This window comes from Natrix helvetica, assembly GCF_964273705.1.
Source record: "Natrix helvetica genome assembly, chromosome: Z".
Taxonomy (NCBI): Eukaryota; Metazoa; Chordata; class Lepidosauria; order Squamata; family Natricidae; genus Natrix; species Natrix helvetica.
The window spans coordinates 4,211,789-4,229,910 of NC_138554.1; the positions used below are offsets into that span (position 1 = coordinate 4,211,789).

At 47.5% G+C, this 18,122-nt stretch overlaps 1 protein-coding gene across 1 annotated transcript in view; it reads left to right on the forward strand.

The window, feature by feature from the left end:
* The first annotated feature begins 3,776 nt into the window (after positions 1-3,776).
* The window catches only part of LOC309381619 (matrix metalloproteinase-14-like), a 28,948-nt gene continuing 14,602 nt past the window's right edge, over positions 3,777-18,122 (forward strand). Inside the window, exons 1-4 of the mRNA XM_081932815.1 lie at positions 3,777-3,945; positions 13,757-13,879; positions 15,516-15,823; positions 16,867-17,028. Of these exons, the coding sequence (XP_081788941.1) occupies positions 3,890-3,945; positions 13,757-13,879; positions 15,516-15,823; positions 16,867-17,028 (649 nt within the window). The 5' untranslated portion in view covers positions 3,777-3,889. The remainder of the gene's footprint in view (positions 3,946-13,756; positions 13,880-15,515; positions 15,824-16,866; positions 17,029-18,122) is intronic.

An 18,122-nucleotide genomic window follows, 5' to 3' on the forward strand; every position in this document is an offset into this window, starting at 1 on the left:
GCAAGATCCAGGCTTCGCTGAAGATTTTTTTTTTGTTTAAGCCTATAATTCTGTGGCTTGCATCGGATTAAGCCGTTTGAACCTGACTCTCCAATCCGCACAGTTGGCACCGATGGTCTTGGACAGCTGCTGTGGTCATCCAGCATGAAGAAGGGCTGCTAATAGGTTTCGGCTAAGAAATGGCGGCTCAGTGGCCAAGATGCTGAACCTGTCGGTCGGAAAGGTCGGCAGTTCAGCGGTTCGAATCCCTAGTGCCGCGTAACGGAGTGAGCTCCCATTACTTGTCCCAGCTTCGAAAGCACGACCTTAATCCCTGCGGTTGTTACATGAGGAACACGGTTGTTAAGTGAAGCTGGTTCCCCCATTGCTTGTCAGAAGGCCACAAAAAGTAATCACCTGACACGGTGACCTGACCGTCATAAATATGAACCAGTGGCTAGGCATCCAAATTTCAATGACATGATCATGGGGGGATCATGGCAGTGGTTGTCATGAGTCACTTTTTTCTCAGTGCCTTTGAATCTTCTTCTATCTTCTTCTATCTTCTTCTATCTATATAAAAATGGCTTTGTATGTATGTATGTATGTATGTTCCAGCATAACTCTGGAACGCCTCAAGCAATTTCAACCAAACCTGGTAGACAGATGACTTACTCTCTGGAGACAAATACTGGGGTGGGGGTGGGGGTGGTAAGACACCCCTACAACTTTCTCCTATTGGTATCTAATGATTTATCGCTTGTTTGTATCTTATGAATAATGATGGTAACTTATGATTTATGATCTATGACTCATCGCTTTGTTGTTTATATGTACACTCACTGAGAGTTTATGCACTGGAGACAAATTCGTTGTGTGGCCAATCACATGGCCAATAAAGAATTCTATTCTATTCTATTCTATTCTATTCTATTTTCCCTACATTCTATTCTATTCCATTCCATTCTAATTTTCTTTTCCATTCCATATACTTATTCTGCTGTGCTCTCCTCTGCTCTCCTCTATTCCATTCCATTCCATTTTCTATTCTATTCTATTCTATTCTATTCTATTCTATTCTATTCTATTCTATTCTATTCTATATTCTATTTTACTCTATTCCATTCCATTTTCTATTCTATTCCATTCTATTCCATTCTATTCTATTCCATCCCATCCTATTATTTTTCTATTCCATTCCATTCTTCTGTTCAGTTCCTCTACTCTACTCTACTCTACTCTACTCTACTCTACTCTACTCTACTCTACTCTACTCTACTCTACTCTCTGGTTGGTTTGGGAGCTACAGGGGCCACAGAACAAAGTGACTGATGACCTTTGGCAGAAATGAAGCAGGGTGGGAGCAGGAGAGAAAGATTTAAATAATTTCAGTTCTTTGTAGAAGTTCCTCATCGGATTAAACTAATTTGCAGTCAATCATTAATTAGATTAAACAGGAATTAGGAACTGATACAGTTCATAGCTCAATAGCTTCATAGAGTCCTGCTTTTTCATTCGGCTTTAGCTACTAAACCAAAATAGTTTTCGTTTCTCTGCAAGCAGTCCTCGACTTTACGACCGTAACCGAATCTGCAATTTGGGTCGTACGTCGTGAAAGCCGCCGAGCGCGCCCCCCTCCTTGAGGGACAGGGATCCATTTTACGACACTTTATTTGTGACGGTCGTTAAGCGAAATGATTGTTAGCTATGGAGTGATTGGTTGAGTTTTTTTTTTTTTTTGGCAAAATATCCTAAATCGCGGTCGTCATTGCGAGACATTTGCTGAGCACCTATAATACGGTCTCATAATCGCTGAAAGAAGGGGGTGGGGGCAATAGAACACAGAACCTCAAATCTGGTTTTTCGGGTCCGGTTGAAACTTTAAGTGGTCGCTCAGCAGCCGGTCCTAAGTCGAGGACTTTCTAAATTTCTTTCATGACATTCCATTTTTTTGTTAAAAAAATATTTTTATTCCACATTTTTTAAAACATTAAAATCCCAGTTACACTTTTACAGCTTTCAGTTATCGGTATCTTTTCTTTTTTTCCTCTCATTTCAAATCTTCCACTCCAAGGCCTATTGCTTTAAACATCTACCTCCTTATTTCATAGTTACTTATTTTTATTATAGATACAACATTTACCTCTCTGTTACTTTCTAAATACATACCATTCCCTTTTGTTCTACTTTCTAAGTATTCGTTTTGCAGCAATTTTACATCTCTTTGCTAGCCAATTATACCACCTCCAAAAAGGGATGGAGGAAGTAACGGAACAACAAAAAAAATGGATATGAAGCCAGAGCTGTCACTTCTGGGAATAATCAAAGGAAATATAAGTAAAGAAATTCAATATATTATGCTTCGCATAACTATCGCAGCCAGAATTTCATTCGCCCCAAACTGGAACCCCCAAAATATCCCCTGAAGGTGATAGAACAGTGATGGCGAACCTATGGCATGCGTGCCACAGATGGCACGTAGAGCCATTTCTCAGGGCACATGTGGCGCTGCCCTGCCAGGTGGCCAGCGCGCATGCGCAAGCTGGTCAGCTGAGTTCACCCTTTTTAAAAGCCATTTTTCACCCTCCCCGGGCTCCAGAGGCTTTATAGGAGCCTGGGGAGGGCAAAAAGAGCCTCCCCTGCCCCCCGGAGGCCCTCCGGAGGCTTCATGAGCTTCCCTGAAGCCTCCGGAGTGCAAAAAACGGCCCTATGGGCAAATCGGAAGTTCGGGAACGGTTAAAATGACCCTCCGAGCAAACTGGAAGTGCTTCCGGTTTGCTCGGAGGGTCGTTTTGACTGCTCCGGAGGCTTCAGGGAAGCCTCCTGAAGGTCCCTGAAGCCTCCGGAGGGCTTAAAACGACCCCCCGAGCAAACTGGAAGTGCTTCCGGTTTGCTCGGAGGGTCGTTTTGACTGCTCCGGAGGCTTCAGGGAAGCCTCCTGAAGGTCCCTGAAGCCTCCGGAGGGTTTTAAACGACCCTCCGAGCAAACTGGAAGTGCTTCCGGTTTGCTCAGAGGGTCGTTTTGACTGCTCTGGAGGCTTCAGGGAAGCTTCCTGAAGGTCCCTGAAGCCTCTGGAGGGCTTAAAACGACCCTCCGAGCAAACTGGAAGTGTTTCCGGTTTGCTCAGAGGGTCGTTTTGACTGCTCCGGAGGCTTCAGGGAAGCTTCCTGAAGGTCCCTGAAGCCTCTGGAGGGCTTAAAACGACCCTCCGAGCAAACTGGAAGTGCTTCCGGTTTGCTCAGAGGGTCGTTTTGACTGCTCCGGAGGCTTCAGGGAAGCTTCCTGAAGGTCCCTGAAGCCTCTGGAGGGCTTAAAACGACCCTCAGAGGGGCGTTTTGACTGCTTCGGAGGCTTCAGGGAAGCCTCCTGAAGGTCCCTGAAGCCTCCGGAGGGCTTCCGGGGGGGCGGGGGAGGTTGTTTTCACCCTCCCCAGGCTCCTATAAAGTCTCTGGAGCCTGGGAGAGGGCGAAAAAAGCATGCAAAAATGGGGGGGGGGTCGCGCCTGTAGTGCACGCATGTGCACTGGGGGTTTCGCACATTGCATTATGGGTGCGGCACGCCTGCACACGACCCCCCCCCTGCGCTCCCCCCATTTATGGCACGCAAGCCAAAAAAGGTTCGCCATCGCTGCGATAAGAATGCGCAGAAATGGATACATTAACAATGGAATTAAGGGATGGAGAAGAAACAGAGCATTTAATACATGGAATAGATGGTATAATTGACGTTCCAATTTTATATCCTTGAATCGACTCCTCGGTTGGCTTTGAGTTTCGATTTTTTTTTTCATGCTCCCGCTTTTGATTTTCCCACCAGGCCTGGCTGCAACAATATGGGTATCTGCCCCCGGGCAACCTTCGCACCCACACCCAGCGTTCTCCCCAGTCGGTGTCGGCCGCCATCGCTGCCATGCAGCGTTTCTACGGACTTCGAGTGACGGGCACAGCCGACGGCGAGACTATGAAGTGAGTGGCTTTGCTTTTCTCCTGCGGCTCTCCTGAGTCATTCACCTTTCACCGTCTTCTCTCTCCTTACAAACATTTACTTTTTGAACTCCCGGGAGGGGGGGGGAGAAACCCATGATGAATTGGGATATTGTTGATGGATCGCTTGCCAAGGGGTGCTGGAAACACCCCCCCCCCCCAAAATTGCATGATTTTGTAAGGCGCAGCTGTAGGCCTTGACCAAAAATCAGGATCATTGCTCCTTCTCTTTACTGACTAGCCCTCAGACTTATATACCGCTTTACAGTGCTTTACAGCCCTCTCTTAAGCGGTTTATAGAGTCAGCATCTTGCCTCCAACAATCCTGAGTCCTCGTTTTACTAATCTCGGGAGGTTGCGTCAAACTTGAGCTGGCCAGGATCGAACTGTGGGCAGTAGGCAGAGTTAGCCTGCAATTGCGATAGCCCTTAGACTTATATACCGCTTTACCGGGATTTACAGCCCTCTCTAAGCAGTTTATAGAGTCAGCATCTTGCCCCCAACAATCCTGAGTCCTCGTTTTACTAATCTCGGAAGGTTGAGTCAAACTTGAGCTGGCCAGGATCGAACTGCTGGCAGTAAGCAGAGTTAGCCTGCAATTGCAAAAGCCCTTACACTTATATACTGCTTTACAGTGCTTTACAGCCCTCTCTTAAGCGGTTTATAGAGTCAGCATCTTGCCCCCAACAATCCTGAGTCCTCGTTTTACTAACCTCAGAAGGTTGAGTCAAACTTGAGCTGGCCAGGATCGAACTGCTGGCGGTAGGCAGAGTTAGCCTGCAATAGCCCTTAGGCTTACAGTATATGCCGCTTTACAGTGCTTTCTTAAATGGTTTATAGACTCAGCATACTGCCCCCAACAATCTGGGTCCTCATTTTTCTGACCTCGGAAGGATGGAAGGTTGAGCCGGTCAGAATTGAACTGTTGGCAGCTGGCAGCCGGCGGAAGTAGCCTGCAATAATATCTGCAATATTGCATTCTAACCACTGCACCACCACGGTTCCTGAAGGCAAATTATTTTTGTGTGTGTTGAATATAGAGAGGAAAGTATCTTTCGGGAAATGGGTGCCCCCAACTTTGGAACTGACAACTAATGGCACCGACTTTTAAGTCAGGTGATCAAGAGTGAGTTGCCAATAAAGGAGAATTCTTTGTAGCTTGGGGTTGAAAGGAGGGGTCCTTGCTGCTCTCTGAGCTTCGTAGGGTTTTTTTGCAGACGTTTCGTGACCCAACTAGGGAATATCATCTGTGCTAGAAGGAGAGAGAGGAGGAGAATGAAGGGGAAGGAAGAGGAGGGGGAAGGAAGGAGGAGGCCTGTGGGGTCCTTGGTGCTCTCTGAGCTTGGAGATTTTCTCGCAGACGTTTCATGACCTAACTAGGTAACATCATCTGTGCTAGAAGGGAAGGAGAAGGAAGAAGAGAAGAGGAAGGGGAAGAAAGGGGAAAGAAGAAGAGGAGGAGGAAGTGGAGGAGGAGGAGGAAGAAAGGAGGAGGAGGAGGAGGAGGAGGAAGGAGAGGAAGAGGAGGAGGAGGAGGAAGAAGAAAGGAGGAGGAAGAGGAAGAGAAGGAGGAAGGAGAGGAAGAGGAGGAGGAGGAAGAAAGGAGGAGGAAGAGGAAGAGGAGGAGAAGGAGGGAAAAAAGGGGAAGAAGGAGGAAGGAGAGGAAGAGGAGGAGGAGGAAGAGGAAGAGAAGTAGGGAGAGGAAGTGGAGGAGGAGGAGGAAGAAAGGAGGAGGAAGAGGAGGAGGAAGGAGAGGAAGAGGAGGAGGAGGAAGAAGAAAGGAGGAGGAAGAGGAAGAGAAGGAGGAAGGAGAGGAAGAGGAGGAGGAGGAAGAAAGGAGGAGGAAGAGGAAGAGGAGGAGAAGGAGGGAGAAAAGGGGAAGAAGGAGAAAGGAGAGGAAGAGGAGGAGGAGGAAGAGGAAGAGAAGGAGGGAGAGGAAGTGGAGGAGGAGGAAGAAGAAAGGAGGAGGAAGAGGAAGAGAAGGAGAGGAAGAGGAGGAGGAGGAAGGAGAAGAAGTGTCCTTGGTGCTCCCTGAGGTTGTTTCCTTGCAGACATTTCATGACCCAACTAGGGAACATCATCAGTGTTAGAAGGGGAGGAGGAGGAGGAAGAAGAGAAGAAAGAGGGGAAGAAAGGAGGAGGAAGAAGAAGAGGAGGAGAAGGAGGGAGAAAAGGGGAAGAAGAGAAGGAGGAAGGAGAGGAAGAGGAGGAGGAGGAGAGGAAGAGGAGGAGTGGGAGGTCCTTGGTACTCCCTAAGCATGTTTGTTTTCTTGCAGACATTTCATGACCCAACTAGGGAACATTATCAGTGCTAGAAGGGAGTGGGCTTTGTGGAGGGAAGCAGAGGGAGGAAGAGGAGAAAAAAGGGGGAAGGAAGGGGAGAGAGGTGGAGACGGGAAGAAGAAAACTGTTGGAGCTCTCCGAGCGTGGGTGCTTTCTTGCAGACATTTCATGACCCAAATAGGGAACGCCATCAGTGCTAGACGGGAGGAGAAGTAGGAGGTAGTGGTGGTGGTGATGGCGGGGCAGGAGGAGGAGGAGAACTGTGGGATCTTTGGTGCTTTTCTCGCAGACATTCCATGACCCAAACAAGGTAACCTCATCAGTGCTCTTGATGACGTTATTTAGTTTCGTTCCCTAGCATTGATGATGTTACGTAGTGGGGTCATGAAATATCTGTGATAAAACCAGCAAGCTCAGAGAACACCAAGGATGCATTAGTCCTTCTCCTCCTCTTCCTCCTCCTCCTCCACTTCGCCAACCCCGCTCTCTTCTAGCACCGACATCAGTGAGGCAGACGAACAGCCGGAGCCTGTTCCCAGTGTGCGCATGCGCCGAGTGGCCAGACGAAGGGAACAGCTAAGGAACAGGGGTCGACTTGGGAGTAAGGCCACAGGTGGACGATGAACGGCCCCTCCCAGAGGAAATAAAAGAGGAGCGCCAGGGGAGTGGAGTTTGCAGGAGACAGTTAGTTCGTGTAATTGGTTTGGAGACTCCTTGCCAAGTTTTGCAGGTATCGGCCTGGCAGCTCTCCAAGCCAGATAAGGTCTGTGACCGTAAATCCTCCTTTGAAAGACTTTGCTGGGTGTGAATGAGCAGAATTCACAGCCAATGAATAAAAGGGGTTTTTGTCGGGACCAGGAGTTTTCTTCCTGCTCTCGGGAAGCCTCGGTCCGAATACAAGGATCCATCAGTCCTCCTCCTCTTCCACTCCCCAAACTCCACTCTCTTCTAACACTGATGCTCTTCCCTAGTTGGGTCATGAGACATCTGCAAGAAAACACCCAAGCTCAGAGAGAGCACCAAGGGCTCCTCAAGCGTGAGTTAAGATAGGGAACCTCTTGTAAAAGCTAGGATGCTGGTTTGGAACGAAGCGTGAATCGGAACGCAAGCTTATCCTTCGTGTCTTCGATCCTACCGGTTCGGACCGGTTCAGTCGAACCGGTCGTGGTTTGGCGGCCCAAGTCACTGGAATCGGCAGCGACCCGGGCCTCCCACGCCCCCGAAACGATTCTCTTACGGGGCCGCCATCTTGATTTCCGGTTCTGCGCATGCTCAGAAACACCGCAATCGCACCTTTTTGCGCGAGGGAAGAGAGTGCGCGGGCAAAATTTTTGCCCGCACCGCAACGGCGGTAAATGCCAGGAGCAACCCACTCCCTGCTTCGATCCGATCGAGAGAAATACCCTGGGTGGAAAAAGGGGGCACGAAACCCAGAACTCGTCTTTGATTTTTGTTTCATGAAGATGTTCTCCAAGGCTTCCCACAAGCTTGGCAGTCAGCAGAAGACCTTACAAAACCGCCTCGGATGATGTCACTGGGGGGTTGGGAAGGAAGGACAAGCCTGTGGTTGTGTGTCCGAGGGAGGGGAACCAGATGTGAAGTCCCAGCCTTGGCGAGTGGGCAGCGTGGCTGCCGGGCATCCTGTGTTGGGGTGGCCCTTGGCCAGCCTACAAAGCGCCGAGCGTCTGGTGAGGTTGGAGTTGACCAGTGGGACGCCCCACCACAAGAACCTGGCAAAGAAGAGGGGGAATTGGAAAGAAAGCTGGGAGCAGATTCAGACAGGGGACGACGGCTTGGGATTAGTCAAAGCCGTTGGGGGGGCAGGGGAGGGTGAGCGGGCAGAAGGGGCGACCGTCGCTGAACCTCGGTAAAAATTATTCAGTCGGCGCGGTGGCCATTTTGTTTAATCGGCCTGCAAAAGAACTATCCGGGATGAGGATGAAAGTGGTTTATTTTATTTATCTTTAAACTGTTGGATGCAAAGTTTGGGATCGCACAGAATTCTTCGGATGTTTCTCAGGGTTAGCAATTTAGAGAGATCTGGGCTTTAACTCCCAGACAAGTTAACTTGCCAAGGTGAAGAAATTATGGGTTAGGTCTTATCCCGTATGGCTGTTTGTCTGTCTGTCTAATCTGTATCTCCATTTTCTCCATTTTCTCCATTTTCTCTCTCTCTCTCTCCCTCTCTCTCTCTCTTTCTGTCTCCTACCATTTTGCTGTCTGTCTGTCTCAGTTTGTCTATCTCTCTGTCTATCATCTTTGGTTCTTTCTCTCTCTCTTTCCAGTTTGCTTATCTGTCTATTTTGCTATTGTTTCTTTCTATCTATCTATCTATCTATCTATCTATCTATCTATCTATCTATCTATCTATCTATCTATCTATCATCTATCTATCTATCATCTATCTATCTATCATCTATCTATCTATTATCTATCTATCTATCTATCTATCTATCTATCTATCTATCTATCTATCTATCTATCATCTATCTATCTATCTATCTATCTATCATCTATCTATCTATCATCTATCTATCTATTATCTATCTATCTATCTATCTATCTATCTATCTATCTATCTATCATCTATCTATCTATCTATCTATCTATCTATCATCTATCTATCTATCTATCTATCTATCTATCTATCTATCTATTATCTATCTATCATCTATCTATCTATCTATCTATCTATCTATCATCTATCTATCTATCTATCTATCTATCATCTATCTATCTATCTATCATATATCTATCTATCTATCTATCTATCTATCTATCTATCTATCTATCTAGCATCTATCTATCTATCTATGTATCTATCTATCTATCTGTCTATCTATCTATCTATCTATCATCTATCATTTATATTTCTTTCTTTCTCTCTCTCTCTCCCTCTCCCCATTTTGCTGTCTATCTCCATTTCTCTATCTCTGTCTACTATCTTTGTTTCTTTCTCTCTCTCTCTCTCTCTTTTTCCAGTTTGCTTATTTATGTCTCTCTATTTTGCTATCTCTTTGTATCTTTCTTTCCTTCCTTCCTTCTTTTCCTCTTTCTCACTCTCTCTCTTTATTTCTCTCCCCCTCTCCTATTCCTATCCTATCGTATCCTATCCACCCACCCACCCACCTATCTGTCAACCATCTGCCCATCTATCGCTCTCCATTTTGCTATCTGTCTATCTCTGTCAGTCTCTGTTTCTGGCTACCTTCATTTTGCTGTCTGTCTCTCTAATCTCCATTTTGCTTATTTATCTCTATCTTGCTATCTATCTACTTCCAATTTGCTACTCCCTCCTCTCCCACCCACTCACCCATCATCGATCTATCTCCATTTTGCTATTTGTCTATTTAAGGAAGGATGGAAGGCTGAGTCATCCTTGAGCCGGTCAGGATCGAACTGCTAACAATCGGCAGTGAGTGGATAGGATAACAATAACACTTAAGAGTTATATACTGTTTTACAGCCCACTCTAAGAGGTTTACAGTCAGCCTCTTGCCCCCAACAATCTGGGTCCTCATTTTACCGACCTCAGAAGGATGGAAGGCTAAGTCATCCAGTCAGGATCGAACTGCTAACAGTCATCAGTGAGTGGATAGGATAGAATAGCAACAGCACTTAAGACTTATATACTGCTTTACAGCCCTCTCTAAGCGGTTTACAGTCAGCCTCTTGCCCCCAACAATCTGGGTCTCATTTTAACCACCTGGAAGGATGGAAGGCTGAGTCATCCTTGAGCCGGTCAGGATCGAACTGCTGACAGTTGGCAATGAGTGAATAGAAAAACATAGCACTTAAGAGTTATATACTGCTTTACAACCCACTCTAAGCGGTTTACAGTCAGCCTCTTGTCCCCAATAATCTGGGTTCTCATTTTACCGAACTCGGGAGGAAGGATGGAAGGCTGAGTCAACCTTGAGCCGGTCAGGATCGAACTGCTAACAGTCGGCAGTGTGTAGATAGGATAACAATAGCACTTAAGAGTTATATACTGCTTTACAACCCACTCTAAGCGGTTTACAGTCAGCCTCTTGTCCCCAATAATCTGGGTCCTCATTTTACCGAACTCGGGAGGAAGGACGGAAGGCTGAGTCATCCTTGAGCCGGTCAGGATCGAACTGCTAACAGTCGGCAGTGTGCAGATAGGATAACAATAGCACTTAAGAGTTATATACTGCTTTACAACCCACTCTAAGCGGTTTACAGTCAGCCTCTTGTCCCCAATAATCTGGGTCCTCATTTTACCGAACTCGGGAGGAAGGATGGAAGGCTGAGTCATCCTTGAGCCGGTCAGGATCGAACTGCTAACAGTCGGCAGTGTGCAGATAGGATAACAATAGCACTTAAGAGTTATATACTGCTTTACAACCCACTCTAAGCGGTTTACAGTCAGCCTCTTGTCCCCAATAATCTGGGTTCTCATTTTACCGAACTCAGGAGGAAGGATGGAAGGCTGAGTCATCCTTGAGCCGGTCAGGATCGAACTGCTAACAGTCGGCAGTGTGCAGATAGCATAACAATAGCACTTAAGAGTTATATACTGCTTTACAACCCACTCTAAGCGGTTTACAGTCAGCCTCTTGTCCCCAATAATCTGGGTTCTCATTTTACCGAACTCGGGAGGAAGGATGGAAGGCTGAGTCATCCTTGAGCCGGTCAGGATCGAACTGCTAACAGTCGGCAGTGTGCAGATAGGATAACAATAGCACTTAAGAGTTATATACTGCTTTACAACCCACTCTAAGCGGTTTACAGTCAGCCTCTTGTCCCCAATAATCTGGGTCCTCATTTTACCGAACTCGGGAGGAAGGATGGAAGGCTGAGTCATCCTTGAGCCGGTCAGGATCGAACTGCTAACAGTCGGCAGTGTGCAGATAGGATAACAATAGCACTTAAGAGTTATATACTGCTTTACAACCCACTCTAAGTGGTTTACAGTCAGCCTCTTGTCCCCAATAATCTGGGTCCTCATTTTACCGAACTCGGGAGGAAGGATGGAAGGCTGAGTCATCCTTGAGCCGGTCAGGATCGAACTGCTAACAGTCGGCAGTGTGCAGATAGGATAACAATAGCACTTAAGAGTTATATACTGCTTTACAACCCACTCTAAGCGGTTTACAGTCAGCCTCTTGTCCCCAATAATCTGGGTCCTCATTTTACCGAACTCGGGAGGAAGGATGGAAGGCTGAGTCATCCTTGAGCTGGTCAGGATCGAACTGCTAACAGTCGGCAGTGTGTAGATAGGATAACAATAGCACTTAAGAGTTATATACTGCTTTACAACTCACTCTAAGCGGTTTACAGTCAGCCTCTTGTCCCCAATAATCTGGGTCCTCATTTTACCGAACTCGGGAGGAAGGATGGAAGGCTGAGTCAACCTTGAGCCAGTCAGGATCAAACTACAGGTTTATATGTAGATTTATACCTAGTAGTTTGGGAAAGCTTCATTCGGGACTTTACTCTGTGGTTTGTGTGTCTGTTTAGAAATCGGTTAGGGCATTATTTATTTGTGGTTCTATTTGCGTCCATGGCACTTTTCGGAGGAAGGAATGCTGTCGATCCCTTGCAGGTTTCGCAATTGAGAAATAGACGCAACCCCCAGACGAAAGAGTGCAGAGGAGAATAGAGACTCCGCTACGTTGACAGTTTCTGGCATTTCAGGGCGAGAAAATATTCCAGGGTCAGAGAATGGCCAAACCTGACATTGGAATTAGCAGATGTGGAAACAAGACCAAGAAAATTTGGAGAGGGTGGTATACGATCAATGGAATTTATCCAGGATAAATTAGGCATTTTTTTCCATTGCTCTGAGTTCCTGAAGAAAAGCTATGCAATTTTCTTGGGAACAATATGGAAGCAATTCTTTCTTTCTTTCTTTCTTTCTTTCTTTCTTTCTTTCTTTCTTTCTTTCTTTCTTTCTTTCTTTCTTCTTTCTTTCTTTTTTCTCCCTCCCACTTTCTTTCTTTCCTTCCTTCTTTCTTTCTCTTCCATCCCTCTTTCTTTCTTTCTTTCTTTCTTTCTTTCTTTCTTTCTTTCTTCTTTCTTTCTTTTTTCTCCCTCCCACTTTCTTTCTTTCCTTCCTTCTTTCTTTCTCTTCCATCCCTCTTTCTTTCTTTCTTTCTTTCTTTCTTTCTTTCTTTCTTTCTTTCTTTCTTTCTCTTTCTTTCTTCTCTCCCTCTTTTCTGTTTCTTTCTTACTTTTTCTTTCTCTTCCCACCTTCCCTCTTTCTTTCTTTCTCCTGGTGATTGGCCCAAAGTCACCCAGACTGTATTCATGGCTAAGATGAGACTAGAACTCACGGTCTCCTGGTGATTGGCCCAAAGTCACCCAGGCAGTGTTTGTCTCTCAGTTGAGACTAGAACTCACTGTCTCCTGGTAACTGGCCCAAAGTCACCCAGACAGTATTCATGGCTGAGATGAGACTATAGCTCACTGTCTCCTGGTGATTGGCCCAAAATCACCCTGACAGTATTCATGGCTAAGATGAGACTAGAACTCACTGTCTCCTGGTGATTGGCCCAAAGTCACCCAGATGGTATTCATGGCTAAGATAAGACTAGAACTCACTGTCTCCTGGTGATTGGCCCAAAGTCATTCAGACAGTGTTTGTCTCTCAGTTGAGACTAGAACTCACTGTCTCCTGGTAACTGGCCCAAAGTCACCCAGACAGTATTCATGGCTGAGATGAGACTATAACTCACTGTCTCCTGGTAATTGGCCCAAAGTCACCCTGACAGTATTCATGGCTAAGATAAGACTAGAACTCACTGTCTCCTGGTGATTGGCCCAAAGTCACCCAAACAGTATTCATGGCTAAGATAAGACTAGAACTCACTGTCTCCTGGTGATTGGCCCAAAGTCATTGAGACAGTATTCATGGCTAAGATGAGGCTAGAACTCACTGTCTCCTGGTGATTGGCCCAAAGTCATTCAGACGGTATTCATGGCTAAGATGAGACTAGAACTCACTGTCTCCTGGTGATTGGCCCAAAGTCATTCAGACAGTATTCATGGCTAAGATGAGACTAGAACTCAGGGTCTCCTGGTGATTGGCCCAAAGTCATTGAGACAGTATTCATGGCTAAGATGAGGCTAGAACTCACTGTCTCCTGGTGATTGGCCCAAAGTCATTCAGACAGTATTCATGGCTAAGATGAGACTAGAACTCACTGTCTCCTGGTGATTGGCCCAAAGTCATTCAGACAGTATTCATGGCTAAGATGAGACTAGAACTCAGGGTCTCCTGGTGATTGGCCCAAAGTCACCCAGACGGTATTCATGGCTAAGATGAGACTAGAACTCACGGTCTCCTGGTGATTGGCCCAAAGTCACCCAGACCGTATTCATGGCTAAGATGAGACTAGAACTCACTGTCTCCTGGTGATTGGCCCCAAATCAGCCAGCTGGTTCTAGTGCCTAAGATGAGACTAGAAGGGGGCGAAGGAACTTTTTGGGAACCAGGAATCCACTCCCTGCAAATTTCTAATTTTCTGGGCATGTCTCCTTCTAGAGCTATGAAGAGGCCTCGTTGTGGCGTCCCGGATAAATTTGGAGCGGAAATTAAAGCCAACGTGAGGCGCAGGCGCTACGCAATCCAAGGTTTCAAGTGGCAGCAAATGGATCTTAGTTTCTGGTAAGACACAAGCTGTTGTCATGTTTATTAAATTCTGCATAAAGGGCCAGGAAAGACAGAAGTTAGAAAACAGGGAGGGGAACGCGAGTTAATTGAAATCTTGTCGCTCCGCAAACTTTAGATCCTTCCTGTTCCATATACCAGAGTGACCTTTTGGCACAAACATGAGGACTAGAAGCCTCACAAAAGAAAACAATCAGTGTTTCTCAACCTTGGTGACTTTGAGATGGGTGGACTTCCACTCCCAAAATTCCCCAGCCAGCAAGGCTAGCTGGGGAATTCTAGGAGTTGAAGTCCACCCATCTTAAAGTTGTCTAGGTTGGACTTCCTGGCTGGGGAATTCTGGGGGTTGAAGTCCACCCATCTTAAAGTTGCCGAGGTTGGACTTCCTGTCTGGGAAATTCTGGGGGTTGAAGTCCACCCATCTTAAAGTTGCCGAGGTGGGACTTCCTGGCTGGGGAATTCTGGGAGTGGAAGTCCTCCCATCTTAAAGTTGCCGAGGTTGGACTTCCTGGCTAGGGAATTCTGGGAGTGGAAGTTCACCCATCTTAAAGTTGCTGAGGTTGGACTTCCTGGCTAGGGAATTCTGGGAGTGGAAGTTCATCCATCTTAAAGTTGACGAGGTTGGACTTCCTGGCTGGGGAATTCTGGGAGTGGAAGTTCACCCATCTTAAAGTTGCCGAGGTTGGACTTCCTGGCTAGGGAATTCTGGGAGTGGAAGTTCACCCATCTTAAAGTTGCCGAGGTTGGACTTCCAGGCTGGGGAGTTCTGGGAGTTGTAGTCCACCCATCTTAAAGTTGCCGAGGTTGGACTTCCTGTCTGGGGAATTCTGGGGGTTGAAGTCCACCCATCTTAAAGTTGCCGAGGTTGGACTTCCAGACTGGGGAATTCTGGGAAGTGAACTCCACCCATCTTAAAGTAAAACAACGCACTAGATCTTACTGTTAAAAGTCCAGATTCTCAGATTCCCTGAAAGATTGCCTGTATCTTCCTCATTAACTTCTGATGATGTCAAAAGCCACAGTCAAAAGTATCCAAATAAGATGGAGAATAAAGCCGAGAGTAGAGGGAGGCCTTGATTTAACATGGGGAGAAGTAAAAAAATTGGAGTCGGGAGAGAAAAGTGAGTGGGTTAAGCTATCCAACCCATCACAGCAGTTTGCTAACCTAAAGTCCTTCGGCTGTGGTACAGCCACAACCTCAGAAGCATGGGTTTCTGCCTTGAGCAGGGGGTTAAGACTAGAGGATCTCTAAAACCCCTTTCTTTCTATGAATTTATGGGGCGCGAGTTGACAATTCTGGCAGCCGAATTCGCGAGACACCTAGATAACATTCAGTATGAACCGGTATTCGCGTATTTCTGCGCGCAAGCAGCGTGCGCAAGCAAAGCGCATCCGCGGGAGCCGCACGCACTCCTGGAGCTTGCACGGGCGCTCACAGTTTCGGTGCACGGCGAACTGGTGGTAAAATTATGTGAAACCCACACCTCTGGTCTTGACGGTAGACAAATTGTCTTTCCATTAAGGAAACAAAACGGTGTTGCTTGCGGGAAGCAAATCCAGTTTGTAGATCCTGGTTAGAAATGTAGGACTGCAAGACTCTAGAACCTCATATATTTTTTTGCCTCTGTTGTAGCATTCAGAACTACACCCCCAAGGTTGGCGAACAGGCCACCTTTGCCGCGATCCGACGGGCCTTCCGCGTGTGGCAATCGGTGACGCCGCTGCGTTTCCGCGAGGTGCCTTACTCGTCCGTGCGGGAGGGCCGCGAATCTCAGGCGGACATCATGATCTTCTTCGCCGACGGCTTCCATGGGGATAGCACCCCGTTTGACGGCGAAGGCGGCTTCTTGGCCCACGCCTACTTCCCAGGGCCCCACATCGGTGGCGACACTCACTTTGACGCGGCCGAGCCCTGGACCTCTCGCAACGATGACCTCAGCGGTGAGGCTCTGGGATTATGGGACAACTTTGATGGAGGAGGGGATGGAGACGGTGACCCTGGGAGGAACCGGGAAGCCAGACAGATTGTGCAAGTGACTCACAGATGGTGATCCATCCGTGGTTAATCCCATCTGCGCTACTCACTCACTCGGGACCCAGCAGAACGTTACTTCTCTTTTCCACTTCTCTAGACTTCCTCGATTGAGTTCTTGGTTCCACTTCGGCCTACCCTGTGGTGAGAACTCTTTGGGGTCAGAACTGGGGGATGATCGTAGAAGAGGCTCCATCTGTTCTTCCTGTCCTGGCAAAAACCCCTTTTATTAATTTACTGTAAATTCTGCTCATTCCCAGCCGTTAAAGTCTTTCAAAGGAGGATTTACAGTCATAGGCCTTGTCTGGCTTGGAGAGCTGCCAGGCCGATATCTGCAAAACTTGGCAAGGAGTCTTGGAGAGTCATGAACCAATTAGCAAACTAATTGTCTCCTGCAAACTCCACTCCCCTGTCGCTCCTCTTTTATTTCCTCTGTCCACCTATGGCCTTAATCCCAAGTCCTTTCTCCTGGCAGCTCTGCTCATGCACACACTGGGAACAGGCTCTAGCTGTTCTTCTGCCCCCCTTATCTCTGACTACGAAGGCAGCTGATAACTGTCAGATGGCCCTGGCCCCATCTCTGTCTCTGATGCAGAGCCCTTATCAGAGCCTTCCTCAGGCTCCAGGACTGGCCCATGTTCCTCCCCAACCTCCTCACTGTCTGAATTTGCTGCCAGCTCAGATGTTTTGAAAACCCCTATTGGAAAGGAAAATCCATCCGAAAATCCATCAATCTGCTGCCAGTTGTGCTGGCCGCTGGCGGGCCTCAACACCATCCTCCACGTCCCCAAAAGTTTGCTGAGCTATGTAGTCCTGATTTTCTGCTGTGAAGCAATCTCTCTCTTCTGCGGTTCCTCCAGGTTGAGGGAAGTTGCCACAGCTGAAGAATGAGGTAGGGATTTTCAACAGCATCCTCAGGCCCCCAGCTCATTTCCTGCCCTCTGCCTTTCAGGAAATGACATCTTCCTGGTCGCCGTCCATGAGTTGGGTCACGCACTGGGGTTGGAGCACTCAAACGACCCTTCCGCCATCATGGCTCCTTTCTACCAGTGGATGGACACGGAGAACTTCGAGCTGCCAGAAGATGACCGGCGGGGGATACAACAGCTCTATGGTATAACAGAATAACTGAGTAGGGAAGGACCTTGGAGATCTTCTACTCCAACCCTTCACTCAGGCAGGAAACCCTATACCCGCGATGGCGAACTTATGGCACGTGTGCCCCAGATCGCACACCAAGCCCTCTATGCGGGTACGCGAACTGTCGCCGCAGCTCATCTCCACCATGCATTCACACGTGCCTCCCGCCAACCAGCTGATTTTCAGGTCTCTGCTGCACATGCGGGAGACACACGCCCAATGTTGGTGGGCGGGCGGGTCACGTGTGTATGTGTGGAGTTGGACGGGCCCCGCATGCAGCCCTGTGTTTGTTCCCAGGAGGCTTCGCACGTGCATTGCATTATGGGTGTGGGCCATCCAGGAGTAAGCGAGGCCAGCCAGGGGTGGAGGTTCTCTGAATCAGCCATGACTTTAGCTACGGGTGCGAACTCCTAACAACCCACCCCTATATGTTACCTATTGACCAGGTGTGAATAATAAAAAAAAAAGATCACCCAGTTGGTCGGGAATAGATTCATACGCTGGTAACCGTCGTGATATTCTTTTGGAGAGAAGCAGTGCTCTATAGAGTTTAGGATGAAAAAAAGAAAAAGAAACCAGGGCTATGAAATCAGAAAAAAGAGAAAGGAAATAACCCTGAAATTTGCTTGCCACCCAACCTTCACTATTCTGTTCCCCAAAAAATAAGACCTCCCCGGATAATAAGCCAGATCAAGGTTTTGAGCGCATACGCTAAAATAAGCCCTCCCCTAAAATATTTAAAAGCAGTCAGTCCCCACCATTTCCTGGGGGGGGAAACATGCCCCCTCCCCCCGCATGCACCTGCCATCCATGCAGAATGACCTCGTGGAGGCCACTCCCGCAAAGCCTAGTTACCGTGCCCTTTCTCTTAGTGGCGGCCGCAAAAAGAGCGGCAGGACCCGCAATGCCGGGGCTGGCAAGAGTGTGCCAGAAATAGAGACAGAACCTCTGGTCCTCTCTGGATCAGCTGATCCACGGGCCAAAGGCCGGGGTTAAGGGGCCTCCTGCACACCTCAAAAATAATAAGACCTCCCCTGAAAATAAGGCCAGGTACTTACTTTGGGGGTC